General features: G+C 38.0%; 1 protein-coding gene across 7 annotated transcripts in view; it reads left to right on the top strand.

Annotated features, from left to right (window-relative positions):
• The window catches only part of fryl (furry homolog, like), a 621,684-nt gene that overhangs the window by 420,381 nt on the left and 183,493 nt on the right, over window positions 1–17,810 (top strand). For all 7 annotated transcript variants that reach the window (XM_051927632.1, XM_051927631.1, XM_051927630.1 and 4 more), the window contains 4 exons: window positions 10,449–10,548; window positions 10,692–10,860; window positions 16,390–16,643; window positions 16,916–17,056. In XM_051927632.1, the coding sequence (XP_051783592.1) occupies window positions 10,449–10,548; window positions 10,692–10,860; window positions 16,390–16,643; window positions 16,916–17,056 (664 nt within the window). The remainder of the gene's footprint in view (window positions 1–10,448; window positions 10,549–10,691; window positions 10,861–16,389; window positions 16,644–16,915; window positions 17,057–17,810) is intronic.

The following is a 17,810-nucleotide window of genomic DNA, read 5'->3' as shown; positions in this document are numbered from 1 at the left end:
CACATGATTACGTGGGAGGCGTGATGACACGATACGCAACTCCGCCTCCCACGGCCAGTGAGCTGCCCTCCATTACAGTATATGGACAAAAAAGAGGTTCCCATTATGACCGTTACGCTTTGAATTTCGAAATGAAACCTGCCTAACTTTTGTAAGTAAACTGTAAGGAATGAGCCTGCTAAATTTCAGCCTTCCACCTACACGGGAAGTTGGAGAATTAGTGATGAGTCAGTCAGTCAGTCAGTGAGGGCTTTGCCTTTTATTAGTATAGATATATAAATATACACACACAGTGGAACCTCGGGTCATGTCTGTAATTCGTGCAAAACTCTGGTTGCAACCCGATTTGGTCATGACCCGAAGTAATTTCCCCCATAGGATTGTATGTAAATACAATTAATCCGTTCTGAACCGTACAAGCTGTATGTAAATATATATATTTTTTGTAAAGATTTTTAAGAGCAAAAATAGTTAATTATACCACAGAATGCACAGTGTATTAGTAAACTAAATGTTTACTTACTACTTCTGGTCACTCTAGCTCCTTGATCGCTCAGCTGGAGCAACCGCTTCCTTCTCCCCCACCGAGTGTCGGCCAAAACACCCCTACTTGGGCTCTCTCTCTCGCTCATTCACTCGCGCTCTCTCACTTGCTCACATACACATACACACATATACACAGTGATCCCTCCTCCATTGCGGGGGTTGCGTTCCAGAAATCCCCCAAACCCCCCTACCCCGCGAAAGGTGAAAATCTGAGAAGTAAAAACCATATGTTTATATGGTTATTATTGTATTGTCATGCTTGGGTCACAGATTTGCACAGAAACACAGGAGGTTGTAGAGAGACAGGAACTTTATTCAAACACCGCAAACAAACATTTGTCTCTTTTTCAAAAGTTTAAACGTGCTCCATGACAAGACAGAGATGACAGTTCCATCTCACAATTAACACTAGAATTACCAGAGTCTACAAAAAAACGTGTAGATCCGGCCCACCTTAAAACTGTTCTCATCTCTTTTGTCTTCTAAATGTGCCAATTAAGACGAGCAGCAAGCAGCCAGCTATTCTATCCCCCACCGCTGCAGAACGTTCACTAACTTTTCCCAGCTCATGCCTTGTTTGATTATCTGGGAGTGACTGAAGTACTGGAGTTTTAGAGTGGAAATAATAGATCGCTATTTGGAACACACACATTTCATGTGTGTTCCGTTTCTACAGTAATCTGTGTAAACAGATTTTTAAAACAGAAACGTTTTTCATATTTTAGTAGTAAATGACAAAATGTAGGCATAAACTATATAATGTATGAAGCCTGAAGTCCAAAGATCAAGTAAACACTTTCACAGAAGATTCAAGGAATAGACAACAGCTTCATTGGCATAGCGGTAAGATTTGCTGACTTGTAATCAAGAGTCCCTAGTTCGATCCCCACTCAGTCCTATATTTGCCGTTTTCAGTAGTGAGCTGCTCCTTTTGTTAATATTATACAGTACACACATACATTTGGTTCGCGTCTGTAACACACGGTGCATTTATAGGACTTGTAAAAATTGCCGTTTTTTTCACTTTTATTCTCTCTAAATCACGATACATATTACCGCCCCTACCTATAAACCTTCCCTCCCCCCACCCCCCAGGAATCTGACGCTGTTATTTTTCATTTAAAACTGAATAACTGGAGATGTGAGTGGTGTTTTGAGACAATGGAACTGGACATTCTCTCATCTGGAGGGATAAAAGCTGACACACAAATGCTGGTGAATCTACCTTCTTCGTATCTCACCGTCACTTGATTATTTTTTTTATTCAGTTTTATTGAGTGTTCCTGCTCATGCTGAATTAGTATGCACCTTATGGTGTATGATGTCAAAAAAAAAAACACGTAGATATATATGATATTTGGAATTATCCGTTTTATGACCTGTATAGTACATTTCAGAAAACTTTGTGGCACGGATGCAACATTATTCATATTATTCATATTCATTTGCATAACATCTTGCGGTTTGTAATCAGTTACTGCGTGTTTTTTTTCCTCAGTCTTGCCAGTCCCCACATGTTGCTGTATGCTGTTTCTTTTGTACTCCAAGACATGCAAAGGATAGAATAGTACAGAGCAGTAACTTCAGCGCTATATGCAATCATCAGATTCAAATGTTAACTGTTCACACACACACAAGCAAGGATCGTCTTTCCTACAAATACAACGTGTGTACCTGTTACAATGTACACGCTTCTCTCTATGCTGTGGTTCCTATTACACACCTGAAAGAATGAGACAATATATGTGAAAACAACATTGCACTAATGCAATATTATTTGAAAACGAACAGCATCAGATTGGGTGTGGATTTATGTTGCCACTATTACTGAAAGAAAAAAAAAGATCAACATGTGCGTTGATCCTGCAGCACTGAATAAGCTCACGCGCTCTAACACCCCCCCACTGCCCCCCCACCCCCGCTCTGACTCTAAGAAACAGTGCAAGTACAGATGCAAACCAAGTGTGATCAAGAGTCCCTGGCTCGATCCCCACTCACTCCTATATTTGCTGTTTTCAGTAGTAAGCTGCTCATTTTGTTAATATTATACAGTGCACACATACACTTGGTTTGCATCTGTACTTGCGCTGTTACTTAGAGTCAGATCGGGGGAGGGGGGGAATGTTAGAGCGCGTGAGCTTATTCAGTGCAGCAGGATGAACGCACATGTTGATCTTTTTTTACTTTCAGTACATGTGCCTTCCCTGTTTATTTATATATCTAGTGACTTTTTTGCCTGTCTGTCTCTCTATTACGCAGTGCTCTGTCTGTCTGTCTGTGTGTTATGGATCTTAAAAATAACAGTTATAAGGACACTTGTTCATGTTAATTGCAGTCTCAATTGTTAAAAAATATTTTAAAAGGAGCATCCCACATGAAAATATAACGATCTCATTAACTGACAGTACATACCAATTTATAAATTTTATGTCCGTTTGAGGTTAAAAAGAAAAAAAAAAAAAAAAACACTTTCTCCTTAACGAGGAATCGAACTCAGGTCTCTGATGGACAGTAAGTCTGCTGCGCTCTGAGACAGCAAATCTTACCGCTACGCCACGGAAGCTGTTGTATTGTTCTTGAACCTTTTGTGAAAGTGTTTATTTGATGTTTGGACTTCATGCTGCTTCACACATTCTATAGTTTATGCCTACATTTTGTAAAATTTATTACTAAAATCTGGAAAAGTTTCTGTTTTAACAATGTGTTTACACAGATTACTGTAGAAACGGAACACACATGAAATGCGTGTGTTCCAAATAACGATCTATTATTTCCACTCTAAAACTCCACTTCACTCCCAGATAATCAATCAAGGCATGAGCTGCGAGATGCTCGTGCACGTTCTAAGGTGGTGGGGGGTGGAATAGCCGGCTGCTTGCAGCTTGTTTTTATCGGCACATTTAGAGGACAAAGGACGCTGGCGGAGAGGTGTGAATGGTTTTAAGGTGGGCCGGATCTACAAGTTTTTTCGTAGACTCTGGTAATTCCAGTGTTAAAAGAATGCAAACATATCTTCCTCTTCAAAGGAGTGCACGTCAGGAGCAGATAATGTCAGAGAGAGAGAAAAGCAAACAATCAAAAATCAATAGGTGCTGTTTGGGCTTTTATGTATGAATGTCAGAGAGAGAGAAAAGCAAACAATCAAAAACCGATAGGTGCTGTTCAAACTTTTAACTATGCGAAGCACCGTGGGGAAAGCATATCACTTGACAAAGCAGACGCAAGTAAGCCCAGCAAGGAAGGGAACAATGTGCAGGTAGTCTTTCAGCGTTTTTTGGACGAGCGTCCATATCCTCTAGGGGTGCGAACAGCCCCCCTGCTCACAATATATTTGACGAGTTTTATTTAATACATAATATGTGCTCTGATTGGGTAGCTTCTCAGCCATCTGCCAATAGCATGAAATCAACTGGGCAAACCAACTGAGGAAGCATGTACCAGAAATTAAAAGACCCATTGTCTACTGAAACCCATGAACCAGCGAAAAATCCACAATATATATTTAAATATGCTTACATATAAAATCCGCAATAGAGCGAAGCCGTGAAAGTCGAAGCGCAATATGTATGTATGTATGTATGTGTATGTATATAATATATATATAATATGTACATCTCTCTATTATAAAAAAAAAAAATCCTACAAAGCAATGCAACGATACGTGATCTTCTCAGAAGACATTTAAAAGACCCGCGCGAAAAAAGAGACTTGTCACGGAGTGTCTCGCGTTGACCATAAACATGAGACTTGGTGCCAAGAGATTGTCCCAGGGCCGTCTTGCAGGGACTAAGAACATGAGATTCTTGCAAGACACGTCCTACTTACAAAAGATATCATATAACCGCACGCCCATCTTAAAATAGTCAGTAGTGTAAAAGCACGTAGTACACACATATCATGTTCTCTCAGCACATATAAAGCGTATAAGGACAATACGGAGAATAGAGACCCAAAGGCTTTGGATAGAAAAAAAGGCAGATAAGAGATTATGAAAGCAGTGGAATTTGAAAGTATTGAAGCGTCCCAGCCAGGTTGAGACATTTTTGTTTTAAATGACTGTTTAGTCCGATTGAGGGAGGGCAGACAACAGCACGGAAGACTAATAGCGGGGTATTGATTGATGCGGTAAGGGGGGGCGAGACCCAGGGGAGGAGGGGTTGGAGAGGGTGCTAGAAAGTTGTTTGGGGTTAGGGAGTCGGCAACTGTTCAAGTAAAACGTTTGCGACACTTTATCATGTCAGTCGCTACAGTATCTATGAGAATCTGTGGTCCCGGAACAGTTAAAGCAACGACAAGTTGAATTTCAAAGAATACACAATTCTATCCAGTGTATATTGATGATCAGAAGCGATGCAAATTTTAACAGGCAAAAAGAAAGGTAATGTATATATTAGAGAAACAGAAACAATATTCACTCACCGGCAGTTATATGTTGTTTTGTCACAATTTGTCTCCAAAAAATATTGTTTTTAATGAGGCTTTAAAGTAAAAGTGCAAATAATGAAATTCAAACAATTCCAAAGAAAAAAAAATTTTTAATTGTATATCTGATTAACCAAACACAGGGGTTGGCGAGTGAAGCGAGCAGAGGGGCCAAGCCCCCTAGTGTGTGTATGTATGTATGTATATATATATATATATATATATATATATATATATATATATATATATATATTCATGGCATTTGTAGTCTGAATCACAGTCTGACTATATGGGTGGTTACCTACCAGGTAACGCTTGTGGTTGGTCAGCAAGTCGGCTAACATCCGCCATGGTGCCCTCTTTCAGCTGCGAGAAGCAGATCATAGAATGGTTGAAAATAGTTTTTTTTTACTGTCAAATAATGCAAAGAGTACGCAACACGTATTTCTCCCTAATTCTGGGCTCATCAGGCGTACACACTCACTGCATCCCCATATGTACAGTGGGGCAAAAAAGTATTTAGTCAGCCACCAATTGTGCAAGTTCTCCCACTTAAAAAGATGAGAGAGGCCTGTAATTTTCATCATAGGTATACCTCAACTATGAGAGACAAAATGAGAAAAAAAAATCCAGAAAATCACATTGTCTGATTTTTGAAGAATTTATTTCCTAACCCTTATAGTGCCTTTCTCTTATGTCCTAGATTTTCCCCTCATACCTTTTCTTCTATACATGGCAACCATTCCTATCTACCAGAGAGTTGTTATCTTTGTCATGCAGACACTAAATTCATCTGTCTCTGACAGGTGGTGATCATTTAAATCTCATTTGAGTGTCACTTCCACTAATCTCAAAGGTTCATGTCGAGGATTAGAAAGAAACCTTCAAAATTTGTAGTCTATCTGGTCATTCTTTTTGGAGCCCTCTTCCTGTGACTTTGTTTTGATGCTTGCTTTTATCAATAGAAAAGAAGGCCTCAATAACTTTGTTTTTGGAGTCCCTGCTCTCTGTCTGGATGCCTCCACTATACACCCATTTGTACCTTCCTACACATTAAATAAAAGGCACTTCAGGATGGATACTCAGTATTGAGGATATACGGTGTCATGCACAAGTATTCAGTCGACTTGAAAGTCATCATAAATTTCTGAATGACAGAAGATTTGTACACATATTTATCTATTTAGTATTTTTAATATGAACTCTTATGCTGTAACAACACATTTCCAAAGTCAAAATAAACCATTTTTAAAATTTGAAGAATATTGTAGAGCAACATGATTTTGTAAAATTGGCAAAAATGTTTTCCAAGACTTTTCAGAAGTAACAAGCTTATGTAGAGGATTGTTTAAGCCACACACATGTTACAGATGATACCCATATTTCAAATTAGACGGTGATCATGTTAAGATAGTCTGTGCTTTGATGCATGAAACCTTCTGAAACATGTCATAACAGTTGAGGAAACATGGGCATACAGCCTGTGCTGATTGTTTTTGTTTCCAAGGTCTCAGATTTCAAACTATAGAAAAATTAGCACTAGGCCTATGCTACATTCCACAAAATAAATTCCAGGATGCATTCTAAACATGGAAAAAATGTTGGGTTCGGTATAAATGGAGGAGAGTTATGCTTTGACGCAGACAAGTCTGATTACGTTGTAAGCATAATAATCATTGTTTTTGAAAAGCGTGGTCTATTTTTGGGCAGACCTTGTACTTGATGAACAGTACCTTCAGTTACCTATTTAATATAGGATATTTCCCAGCTATTCATTACACTTGTACAGTATACAGTGATCCCTCGCTATATTGCGCTTCGCCTTTCGCGGCTTCACTCCATCGCGGATTTTATATGTAAGCATATTTAAATATATATTGCGGATTTTTTGCTGGTTCGCGGATTTCTGCGGACAATGGGTCTTTTAATTTCTGGTACATGCTTCCTCAGTTGGTTTGCCCAGTTGATTTCATACAAGGGACGCTATTGGCAGATGGCTGAGAAGCTACCCAACTTACTTTTCTCTGTCTCTCTTGCGCTGACTTTCTCTGATCCTGACGTAGGGGGGATTGAGCAGGGGGGCTGTTCGCACACCTAGACGATACGGACGCTCGTCAAAAAATGCTGAAAGATTATCTTCACGTTGCTATCTTTTGTGCAGCTGCTTCCTGAAACGACATGCTGCACGGTGCTTCGCATACTTAAAAGCTCGAAGGGCACGTATTGATTTTTGACTGAAAAACAAACTCTGTCTCTCTCTCTCTCTCTCTCCCTGCTCCTGACGGAGGGGGTGTGAGCTGCCGCCTTCAACAGCTTTGTGCCGTGGTGCTTCGCATACTTAAAAGCCAAACAGCCCTATTGATTTGTTTGCTAGAGATTGTTTTCTCTATCTATGTGACATTCTGTGCTCCTGACACGCACTTCTTTGAAGAGGAAGATATGTTTGCATTCTTTTAATTGTGAGATGGAACTGTCATCTCTGTCTTGTCATGGAGCACAGTTTAAACTTTTGAAAAAGAGACAAATGTTTGTTTGCAGTGTTGGAATAACGTTCCTGTCTCTCTACAACCTCCTGTGTTTCTGCGCAAATCTGTGACCCAAGCATGACAATATAAAAATAACCATATAAACATATGGTTTCTACTTCGCGGATTTTCTTATTTCGCGGGTGGCTCTGGAACGCAACCCCCGCGATGGAGGAGGGATTACTGTATATATAGATAGATAAGCCAATTTTCCTCCTGGGAGCAAATGAAGTTCTTTTACAGAAACTCTTTAAATAAATACATAAATAGGTAAATAAGTTCAGAAAAAAGAAAAACACTGTATAGCCTAGTGGTACTGAATTTCTGAGGTTTAAGGAAATCATTGAACTGTCAATTCCGTTTTATACACTGAAGATGGCAGAAATGTGACATATCTTCTCTGTATAAACACTGTACAAGAAAAGTTTGTGTTGTATTTACTTTGGCACTGAATGGATTTTATTAATCACAAGGAGTTTAGTCGTGAGTTTTAAACACAAAGAGCATCTACTGAAAATTTTAAATGTATGTTTATGTTCTTAACCTTATAAACTTGCCCCACTTTCCCTTGGGTTTCTGCTTCGTTAATTTAACTTTCCACAATTTTATTATAGTTCAGTTAGCATACATTTTCAATATTTGTACACGAAGGACATTTATTTAAAAAAATATATATACATCTGAGAATCAGTTGTTTTCTAGCTTAAACGAAACAGGCTGTGACAATTTAAAGTAATTTCTGTTAAAAAGTAGATTCATTGTCGCAGTATCTGGTTAACTGCCTATTTTGCTAACATTCAACTTAACTTTTTAATACGGAGATAAGTCTTATTTTTTATTTTATTTATTTTTTTTATTTATACTACTGATTTTAAAATTGGCATGCCACAAGGGCTGTTAAAGTCTAGGAGATAGAAATATGATTAAGGAATAGCATAAGACAAGAAAGGTTTTTAATCAAAATACCAAATACACCAAATCTTAATTGATTACAAAAATGAAAAGGAAAAAGCACCAAGTCATCACTATAAACCAGAAATTAACTGGAGAAGTTACAAAGAGTGGCAATTAAATTATCCTTAGTATTGCATGCCCAGTAGTCACACAGAGCCAGCTTATAAATGGCTGTGTAGATGACATTGCAAAGAACGATTTTGGGGACTGTATTTCTTAAAAATGTATCATCGCATCATGGCATAAAAAGCACAAAATGGCAGCAACTGTGGGAGATTTGTAAAAAAAATTTAAAGTAATCAATTGAGTTCAGATAAACAAATTCAGTATAATCAATGATATATTGGAAGACCACAAAAATGTATTCAGCCTAGAAAATATTTATTAGACTTTACAGTATTGTAACATTATTGGTATATGTCAATATTGTAAGGACCAAAGAGCTAGTAAAATATAGAATACAGTAATCCCTCGCTATATCGCGCTTCGACTTTTGCGGCTTCACTCTATTGCGGATTTTATATTTAAGCATATTTAAATATATATCATGGATTTTTCGCTGGTTTGTGGGTTTCAGTGGACAATGGGTCTTTTAATTTCTGGTACATGCTTCCTCAGTTGGTTTGACCAATTGATTTCATACAAGGGACGCTATTGGCAGATGGCTGAGAAGCTACCCAATCAGAGCACGTATTACGTATTAAATAAAACTCGTCAAATATATTGTGAGCAGGGGGGCTGTTCGCACCCCTAGAGGATACGGACCATCCTCAAAAAACGCTGAAAGACTACCTTCACATTGCTCCCTTCCTTGCTGGGCATACTTGTGGCTGCTTTGTTGCGCGATATGCTGCCCACACTGTGCTTCGCATACTTAAAAGCCCAAGCAGCACCTATTGATTTTTGATTGTTTGCTTTTCTCTCTCTTGCTCTGACATTCTCTGCTCCTGACGGAGGGGGTGTGAGCAGTGGGGATGTTCGCACCCCTAGAGGATACGGACGCTCCTCTAAAAAATACCGAAAGACTACCTTCACATTGCTCCCTTCCTTGCGGCTGCTTTGTCAAGTGATATGCTTCCTGCACAGTACTTCGCATACTTAAAAGCTGGAACAGCACCTATCGGTTTTTGATTGTTTGCTTTTCTCTCTCTCTCTCTCTCTCTCTCTGACATTCATACTTAAAAGCCCAAACAGCACCTATTGATATTTGATTGTTTGCTTTTCTCTCTCTCTTTCTCTCTGACATTCTCTGCTCCTGGTTTTTACTTCGCGGATTTACACTTATTGCGGGGGGCTCTGGAACGTAACCCCCGCGATAGGTGAGGGATGAACTGTAATAGGCTTTGACAGCATTGATGGTTGGTAGCCCTTTCAAAAAACCATTGGTTATATCACTGTTGAGGCTGCTCTTTCCTTCCATGCCTACTCTTCTACAGCTGTCCTTTTTTATACAGTTCTTTCTATACACTCTCATCTGCCTTGTCCCCCTGTCTGCATATTCACACTGCTGGCTGTGCCTCACACTGTTCATCTGGGGTCAGATGTGATAGTCCTTATTAGAACACTCTAGACGAGAACAGGCCATTCAGCCCAACAAGGCTCGCCAGTCCAATCCACTTATTTCTTCCAAAAAAACATCAAGTCAGTGATAGCATGTTCATGAGCCAGTCTAAGCTAGGATCCTTTCCGTGACTTGACGGTGGTCATGCATCCAGACCTAGTGGACCTTAGCAGAAGAGAAGTGTTTGAGAAGTAATTTCAATCCACCCAGGGCAGATTTGTACTCAACTTCTACAGCTGGCTCCATCCCTTCAGATAGCCCACTGACACTTGAGTACCATTTCACCCTCAGATCTGGCTCAAGGGAGTTAAGAGTATATTTTGTTTTACATACCAGTTTTATAATTGATCAAGAAGATTAATAAAATGTACATAATTTAAAATAATCACATTTAATTTAAAATATTTTCAGTCATCATGGTATGTGCTTATTTTTCACAGGGATTACCAGTTTGACACAGTGGTTCTGCTCAATCTAATTCTTTTCAAAGCAGCTGATTCATCCAGAGACATTTATGAAGTTTCCATGCAGCTTCTTCAGGTCTGTAAAGTTATTTAGGATGTATTAATTCAGTTAATATTTTCAAAGTTCAACCAGCAATATAATGTTCATGAAAAAGCTGATTTAAAATATGCAACTGTATGCTCTAACTTTAAATTATTTTCATCATCTAATTTCTATAGATTTTGGAACCAAAATTATTTCGATATGCCCACAAACTTGAAATTCAACGGTCTGATGGGATATTAAGTCATCCATCACCTTTGCCACACCTTTATTCAGTGTCTTACTATCAGCTATCTGAAGAGCTAGCCAGGACTTACCCTGAGCTCACATTGCCCATCTTTTCTGGTAATGTATTACTTGGTATGGCCATTTTAGGAATTGTTAATGATGCCATGAAGTTCAGTCCGGTGTTCCACGTGAATACCTTTATTTTTTTTTTAACTTAATTCATTGTACCTTTGTTCTGAATAAACTAAAGACTGTTGACTGTTCACCAAATGAGCCTGGAAAAATGGTGTCTTAAGCAGCCTGTTTAGACTGTCTTGGGGCAGCAGGCAAGTATAGTTTTTATCAATTTTCCACTACAAACATAATGTCACATTTTATTAATAAATTTGGCATATCGTTTAAGAAATTTTCTTTGTACAGGACAAAAATAGTTTTTCCCAACAATTTTCACAGCCGGATTATTTCATTTTTATTGGCTATATTACAGTTCCAGCTGCTCAAAAGTTTACATACGCTTTGTTAACTGTGCCTTTAAACAGCTTGCAAAATTCTAAAAAATGATGTTGAGCCTTTAGGCAACTGGACAGTTATCTTCTGATAGCCAATTAGCCTAACTGGAGTCAATATGTGGATGTATGTTAAAGCCTACCATCAAACTCAATGCTTCTGTGCTTGACATAATGGGAAAATCAAAAGAAATCAGCCAGGACCTCAGAAAAAAATTGTGGACCTTCACAAATCTGGTTCATCCTTGGGAACAATTTCCAAATGCCTGAAGGTTCCATGTTCATCTGTACAAACAATAATACGCAAGTATAAACACCATGGGACCAAACAGCTGTCATACTGCTCAGGAAGGAGATTTATTGTGTCTCCTAATGAAGAACATACTTTGGCACGAAAAGTGCAAATCAATCCCAGAACAACAGCAAAGGACCTTGTGAAGATGTTGGAGGAAACAGATAGACAGGTTTCTATATCCCACAGTAAAATGAGTCCTATATCAACATAACCTAAAAGGCTGCTCAGTAAGGAAGGAGCCACTGCTCCAAAGCCATCATAAAAAAGCCTGTCAGCAGTTTTCAAAACATATGGGGACAAAGATCTTATTTTCTGAAAAAGTGTCCTCTGGTCTGATGAATCCAAAATTGAACTGTTTGGCCATAATGACTATTGAAATGTTTCGAAGAAAAAGGGTGAGGCTTGTAAAGAACACCATCCCAACTGTCAACTATGGGGGTGAGCATCATGGTGCTTAAAGTAGAAGGCATAATAAGGAAGGAAAATGATGTAGATATACTCCAGCGACATCTCAAGAAGTCAGTAAGGAAGTTGAAGTGCATTCGTAAATAGATCTTCCAAATGGACAAAGATCTCAAGCATACCTCCAAAGTTGTGTCAAAATGGATTAAGGACAACAAGGTAAAGGTATTGGAGTGGCCATCACAAAGTACTGACCTTAATCCAAATGAAAATTTGTGGGCAGAACTGAAAAGACATGTGAGAAAGGACTCCTACTAACCTGTCCCAGTTACACCAGTTCTATCTGAAGGAATGGTGCCGAAATTCCAGCAACTTATTGTAAGCTTGTAAAAGGCTACCCAAAATGTTTGGCTCAAGTTTAACAATTTAAAGGCAATGCTACCAAATATTAACAAAGTGTATATAAAACTTGTGACCCACTGGAATTGTGATATAGTCAATAAAAAGTGAAATACTCTGTCCATGAACATTGTTGGAAGCAATTGCTTTTGCTCTGCACAAAGTAGATGTCTTAAAAGATATGCCAAATTTATAGCTTGTTAGTATAAAATCTGTTATAAAATGAGTTTTATAGAATTTAAGTGTATGTTAAACTTTGACTTGGATGTATGTATTTATGTATGTATTGTTTACTAGGGATGCTCCAATCAGGTTTTTTTAAGGCCAAAACCGATCACCGATTTCATGTTACTTGATCAGCCAATTCTGATACAGATTCAGATTTTTTTCCCCTTTATCCCTTTAAAAATGTTTTACAATAAAATCCTGCATAAACATGTCCTATATGAAGCCTTATGTCCTATATTAAAGTACAGTGCATCCGGAAAGTATTCACAGCGCATCACTTTTTCCACATTTTGTTATGTTACAGCCTTATTCCAAAATGGATTAAATTCATTTTTTTACTCAGAATTCTACACACAACACCCCATAATGACAACGTGAAAAAAGTTTACTTGAGATTTTTGCAAATTTATTAAAAATAAAAAAATTGAGAAAGCATTCACAGCCTTTGCCATGAAGCTCAAAATTGAGCTCAGGTGCATCCTGTTTCCCCTGATCATCTCTTGATGTTTCTGCAGCTTAATTGGAGTCCACCTGTGGTAAATTCAGTTGATTGGACATGATTTGGAAAGGCACACACCTGTCTATATAAGGTCCCACAGTTGACAGTTTATGTCAGAGCACAAACCAAGCATGAAGTCAAAGGAATTGTCTGTAGACCTCCGAGACAGGATTGTCTTGAGGCACAAATCTGGGGAAGGTTACAGAAAAATGTCTGCTGCTTTGAAGGTCGCAATGAGCACAGTGGCCTCCATCATCCGTAAGTGGAAGAAGTTTGAAACCACCAGGACTCTTCCTAGCTGGCTGGCCATCTAAACTGAGCGATTGGGGGAGAAGGGCCTTAGTCAGGGAGGTGACCAAGAACCCGATGGTCACTCTGTCAGAGCGCCAGAGGTCTTCTGTGGAGAGAGGAGAACCTTCCAGAAGGACAACCATCTCTGCAGCAATCCACCAATCATGCCTGTATGGTAGAATGGCCAGATGGAAGCCACTCCTTAGAAAAAGGCACATGGCAGCCCGCCTGGAGTTTGCCAAAAGGCACCTGAAGGACTCTCAGACCAAGAGAAAGAAAATTCTCTGGTCTGATGAGACAAAGATTGAACTCTTTGGTGTGAATGCCAGGCGTCACGTTTGGAGGAAACCAGGCACCGCTCATCACCAGGCCAATACCATCCCTACAGTGAAGTATGGTGGTGGCAGCATCAATGTGTGGGGATGTTTTTCAGCGGCAGGGACTGTGAGACTAGTCAGGATAAAGGGAAAGATGACTGCAGCAATGTACAGAGACATCCTGGATGAAAACCTGCTCCAGAGCGCTCTTGACCTCAGACTGGGGCGACGGTTCATCTTTCAGCAGGACAACGACCCTAAGCACACGGCCAAGATATCAAAGGAGTGGCTTCAGGACAACTCTGTGAATGTCCTTGAGTGGCCCAGCCAGAGCCCAGACTTGAATCCGATTGAACATCTCTGGAGAGATCTTAAAATGGCTGTGCACTGATGCTTCCCATCCAACCTGATGGAGCTTGAGAGGTGCTGCAAAGAGGAATGGGTGAAACTGGCCAAAGATTGATGTGCCAAGCTTGTGGCATCATATTCAAAAAGACTTGAGGCTGTAATTGCTGCCAAAGGTGCATCGACAAAGTATTGAGCAAAGGCTGTGAATACTTATGTACATGTGATTTCTCAGGTTTTTTATTTTTAATAAATTTGCAAAAACCTCAAGTAAACTTTTTTCACGTTGTCATTATGGGGTGTTGTGTGTAGAATTCTGAGGAAAAAAATGAACTTAATCCATTTTGGAATAAGGCTGTAACATAACAAAATGTGGAAAAAGTGATGCGCTGTGAATACTTTCCGGATGCACTGTATATTTTTATAATTAAATTTTTGATCCCAGATGTTAACTGTTTATTTTTTATTAAGAAAATGAACTTAGGCTTATTGTCTAATTTTAAAATAATAAAAACAATATATATATATATAATATACACACACACACACATATATGTGTGTATATATAATATGTAACTGCTCATCCACAAATATTTCATAGTCATTCTGGCAAAAGCATAAACATAGATTGTTGATTGATGATTGGTCGTTGCAAGTCCGCTCATAGGACCTTTCACACCTAATGAACTCAAACAGATAGTGCCAGTGTTTTTTGTTTTTTTTACATATCAAATTTGGAGTCTATAGTGGCATTACAACCTACAACAAATTCCCCAAAATTTTGTGTTGATTTGAACAACTAATTGGCAGGTCACAGGTTGGTCTAAAATCTCATAGTGTATGTTTGCTGTGGGTCCAGAGCAGTACTGTGAATATTAAGATAGTGCAAACAAATTAATTTCTTAAGCTATGTCAATGACTACTATATACATTCAGTTCTAGTTGTGCATACTGCTCAATTTATTTGCCATCTAATATATTTTGATATACTGCTGTATTAACATGGAAATTCCTTTGTACTTCACTATAGCTGTTGGAAATATCTTTTCCCAGCTAATCCCTGTGGGAATATGGCAATCATCCACACTATGTATTGTTTACACTATACCTCAAGTGTATTATTATGGAAGTTACCATAATCCTTGTTTTGGTTCATCTAAGCTATGCAGTTATAGTTGACTATGGTGTTTGTATGAATACTAGATATTGTTCCTTTATAGTGCCCCACTTCTATGGTTTCATCCATATGTGGATAACTGCCTCATGCAAAGTAACTTGCTAACCAGCATACGCAGACCAAACAGTTGTCTTTAGACCGGAGCTCACCTGTGCCACTTACCAAAGCAGGTACTCACTTACTGCACTGCTATTTTTTGAAGTTTCTTCTCATCATTGACTCCTGTGGGAATGATGGCAATCACCAACACTAGCAGTTCTTACTACTATACCTTAACCCAACCAAATAATGTAAAATTGCTACTGCAGTAAAGCAAAATTAGTAGAACACTGTGAAACCAATAGTTGCAAAAGTAGCGAATGTATTTAGAAAGAATCTTATTGAAAGATACTTATGCAAAGATACAAATGAGGATTAGTCCCTTAAAGTGTGGGCGCATAGTTTCATTAAAATTTTCTTCAGTCTCCCTCTCCGTTTCTCTTACTTTCCCTATTTATGTGCAGTGTGCATCCTGCCAAGAAAAAAGTTTTTTCTTATAGATTTAACAATGATTACATAAGTGTTTTCTTTTCTAGGCTGATGTCCGTTCTAATCCTAATAACCCCAAGTTAATAAATTCTAAATGTATATCTGGTAATCTGTTTTTTAATGGTAAAAGAATGACTTAAAAGGTTCTGTTCTGAATAAATGCAACAAAGATCCATACATAGCGGTCCTTTAAGAGTTACAAATACTTCAACACAAGAGTTTGTTTGAGATGCAATTTATAGTCCAGTAGTCTGTAGTTCAGTATGGTATGTTCAAGATGATTGTAGTCAGTTTTAGTTTAAAAAAAGTAGTAGTCCAGGTGTCCTGAGAGCTGATAGTTTAAGTAATGTTAGTTTTTTTTGGAGCAACACACACACAGTTAAGAGTTCTGAACTACTTTAAATATCAATGAAGTTCTTATTCATTCATTTTTTTTTTATTCATAGTTCAATATTATGAGAGTAAACATTTATTAAAATAAGGCTTATTTCTATGCTATAACACTGTGAACATTATTTGTCAACAAGTCTATCTTATTTCACTTTGTAGTCTTTAAGAATGCCATGTTGAAAATTTTTTTTTTTTTTTGCACTTGAATACTAGATGTCTTAAAATGTTTGACAGCATTGTATGTATTTTTTTGTGTGTGTGTCTGATAGAGGTAAGCCAGAGAATTCAGACCGCACATCCTGGGGGTCGTCAGGTGATGTTACACTACCTGCTACCATGGATGAACAATATTGAGTTGGTAGATTTTAAACCACCTACAAAAAAACAAGAAGAAGAGGAGGATGATGACATGAAGGACAGAGAGTTAATGATGACTAGCCGCCGCTGGCTTCGTGGAGAGGGCTGGGGATCTCCCCATGCCACGGCCATGGTGCTTAACAACCTTATGTTTATGACTGCAAAGGTATCGTGTTGCTGTTCATTTTTACATGTTATATATATTTGGTATTCGTTTAATTATAGTATTACACCATTTGTTGTCTTTTGGCATGTTTTCTTACTCCTAAATAATGTTTTATCCATTTATTCATCATCTAACAAAACTAACTTTAAAACTGAACTTATTGAAGAATTTTTAGATTGCTCTCTTACAGGACTTTGCATCTTTTTGCATTTGCAAATATTTGTCTATCAATCTTGTATTTATAGTAAAATGCATTTTATTCTGTTTTACAGTATGGGGATGAGTTTGCCTGGTCAGAAATTGAAAATGTGTGGACAACACTTGCTGATAGCTGGCCAAAGAATCTGAAGATAATACTGCAGTTTTTAATAGGCATGTGTGGTGTGACCAGTGAGCCCAGCCTCTTAACTTATGTAAGTTGTATGATTATAATAAACATAAATACTGCATTTAAATTAGAATACACTGAAATGCCTAATTGTGTTCAAGTAGGTGGATGTAATTTTAATTTTCTTAGTTATTTTGTAATGCTATTTATAAATCAAAGGCGATAATTTAGTGTTCATTTCAAAGTTAATCTCATTTCTCAAATCTTTCCTGACTCCATTTTTCATAGCAGTTATTTAAATATTAAATAAATAATCCAGTGTACATAGGTAAAAGTTAATAGTGTTTTAAAATTTGCGAAAAACAGCATTGACAGTTTTTGATATTGTCATATGAAGGGTGAAGGGCATTTTTTAAGTCTTGCAGCAGTTTTTGTTTAATAAATCAAAACAATACGTATAATCTACATGTCTGTCATCATAACTAAGGTTTGCTGTGACATTGGATATATTCTCTCATTGACTTTTTTTTTTTTTTCAGTAGAGCACTTGGATATTAAATTAAAAAATCAAAAGGTTCATTCCATTTTTCTAGACTTTATATTTGAATCTTAATCGTTGGGATGCATACTACTTATAGTAGACCCAAAAGATTCTTGCTCATTATATTGTTCTTTTAGGTAGCTTGGCGTCCTTAGATGGATTGTTTGCTGTTGCCACCCTAGTTGAAAATCATGCGGTATCCCTGCAGCTAGCTCTGAGTCTGCTTATTTGAATGTTGCAATTCCAACTCGTACTGTTGGTGACACATCACTAATGAAGCCTGTCAGCACAATTACAA

The sequence above is a fragment of the Erpetoichthys calabaricus genome, chromosome 5, assembly GCF_900747795.2.
Source record: "Erpetoichthys calabaricus chromosome 5, fErpCal1.3, whole genome shotgun sequence".
Classification (NCBI taxonomy): Eukaryota; Metazoa; Chordata; class Cladistia; order Polypteriformes; family Polypteridae; genus Erpetoichthys; species Erpetoichthys calabaricus.
The sequence above is the reverse complement of the archived record's forward strand: the minus strand, read 5'-3'. Positions and strand labels throughout refer to the sequence as shown.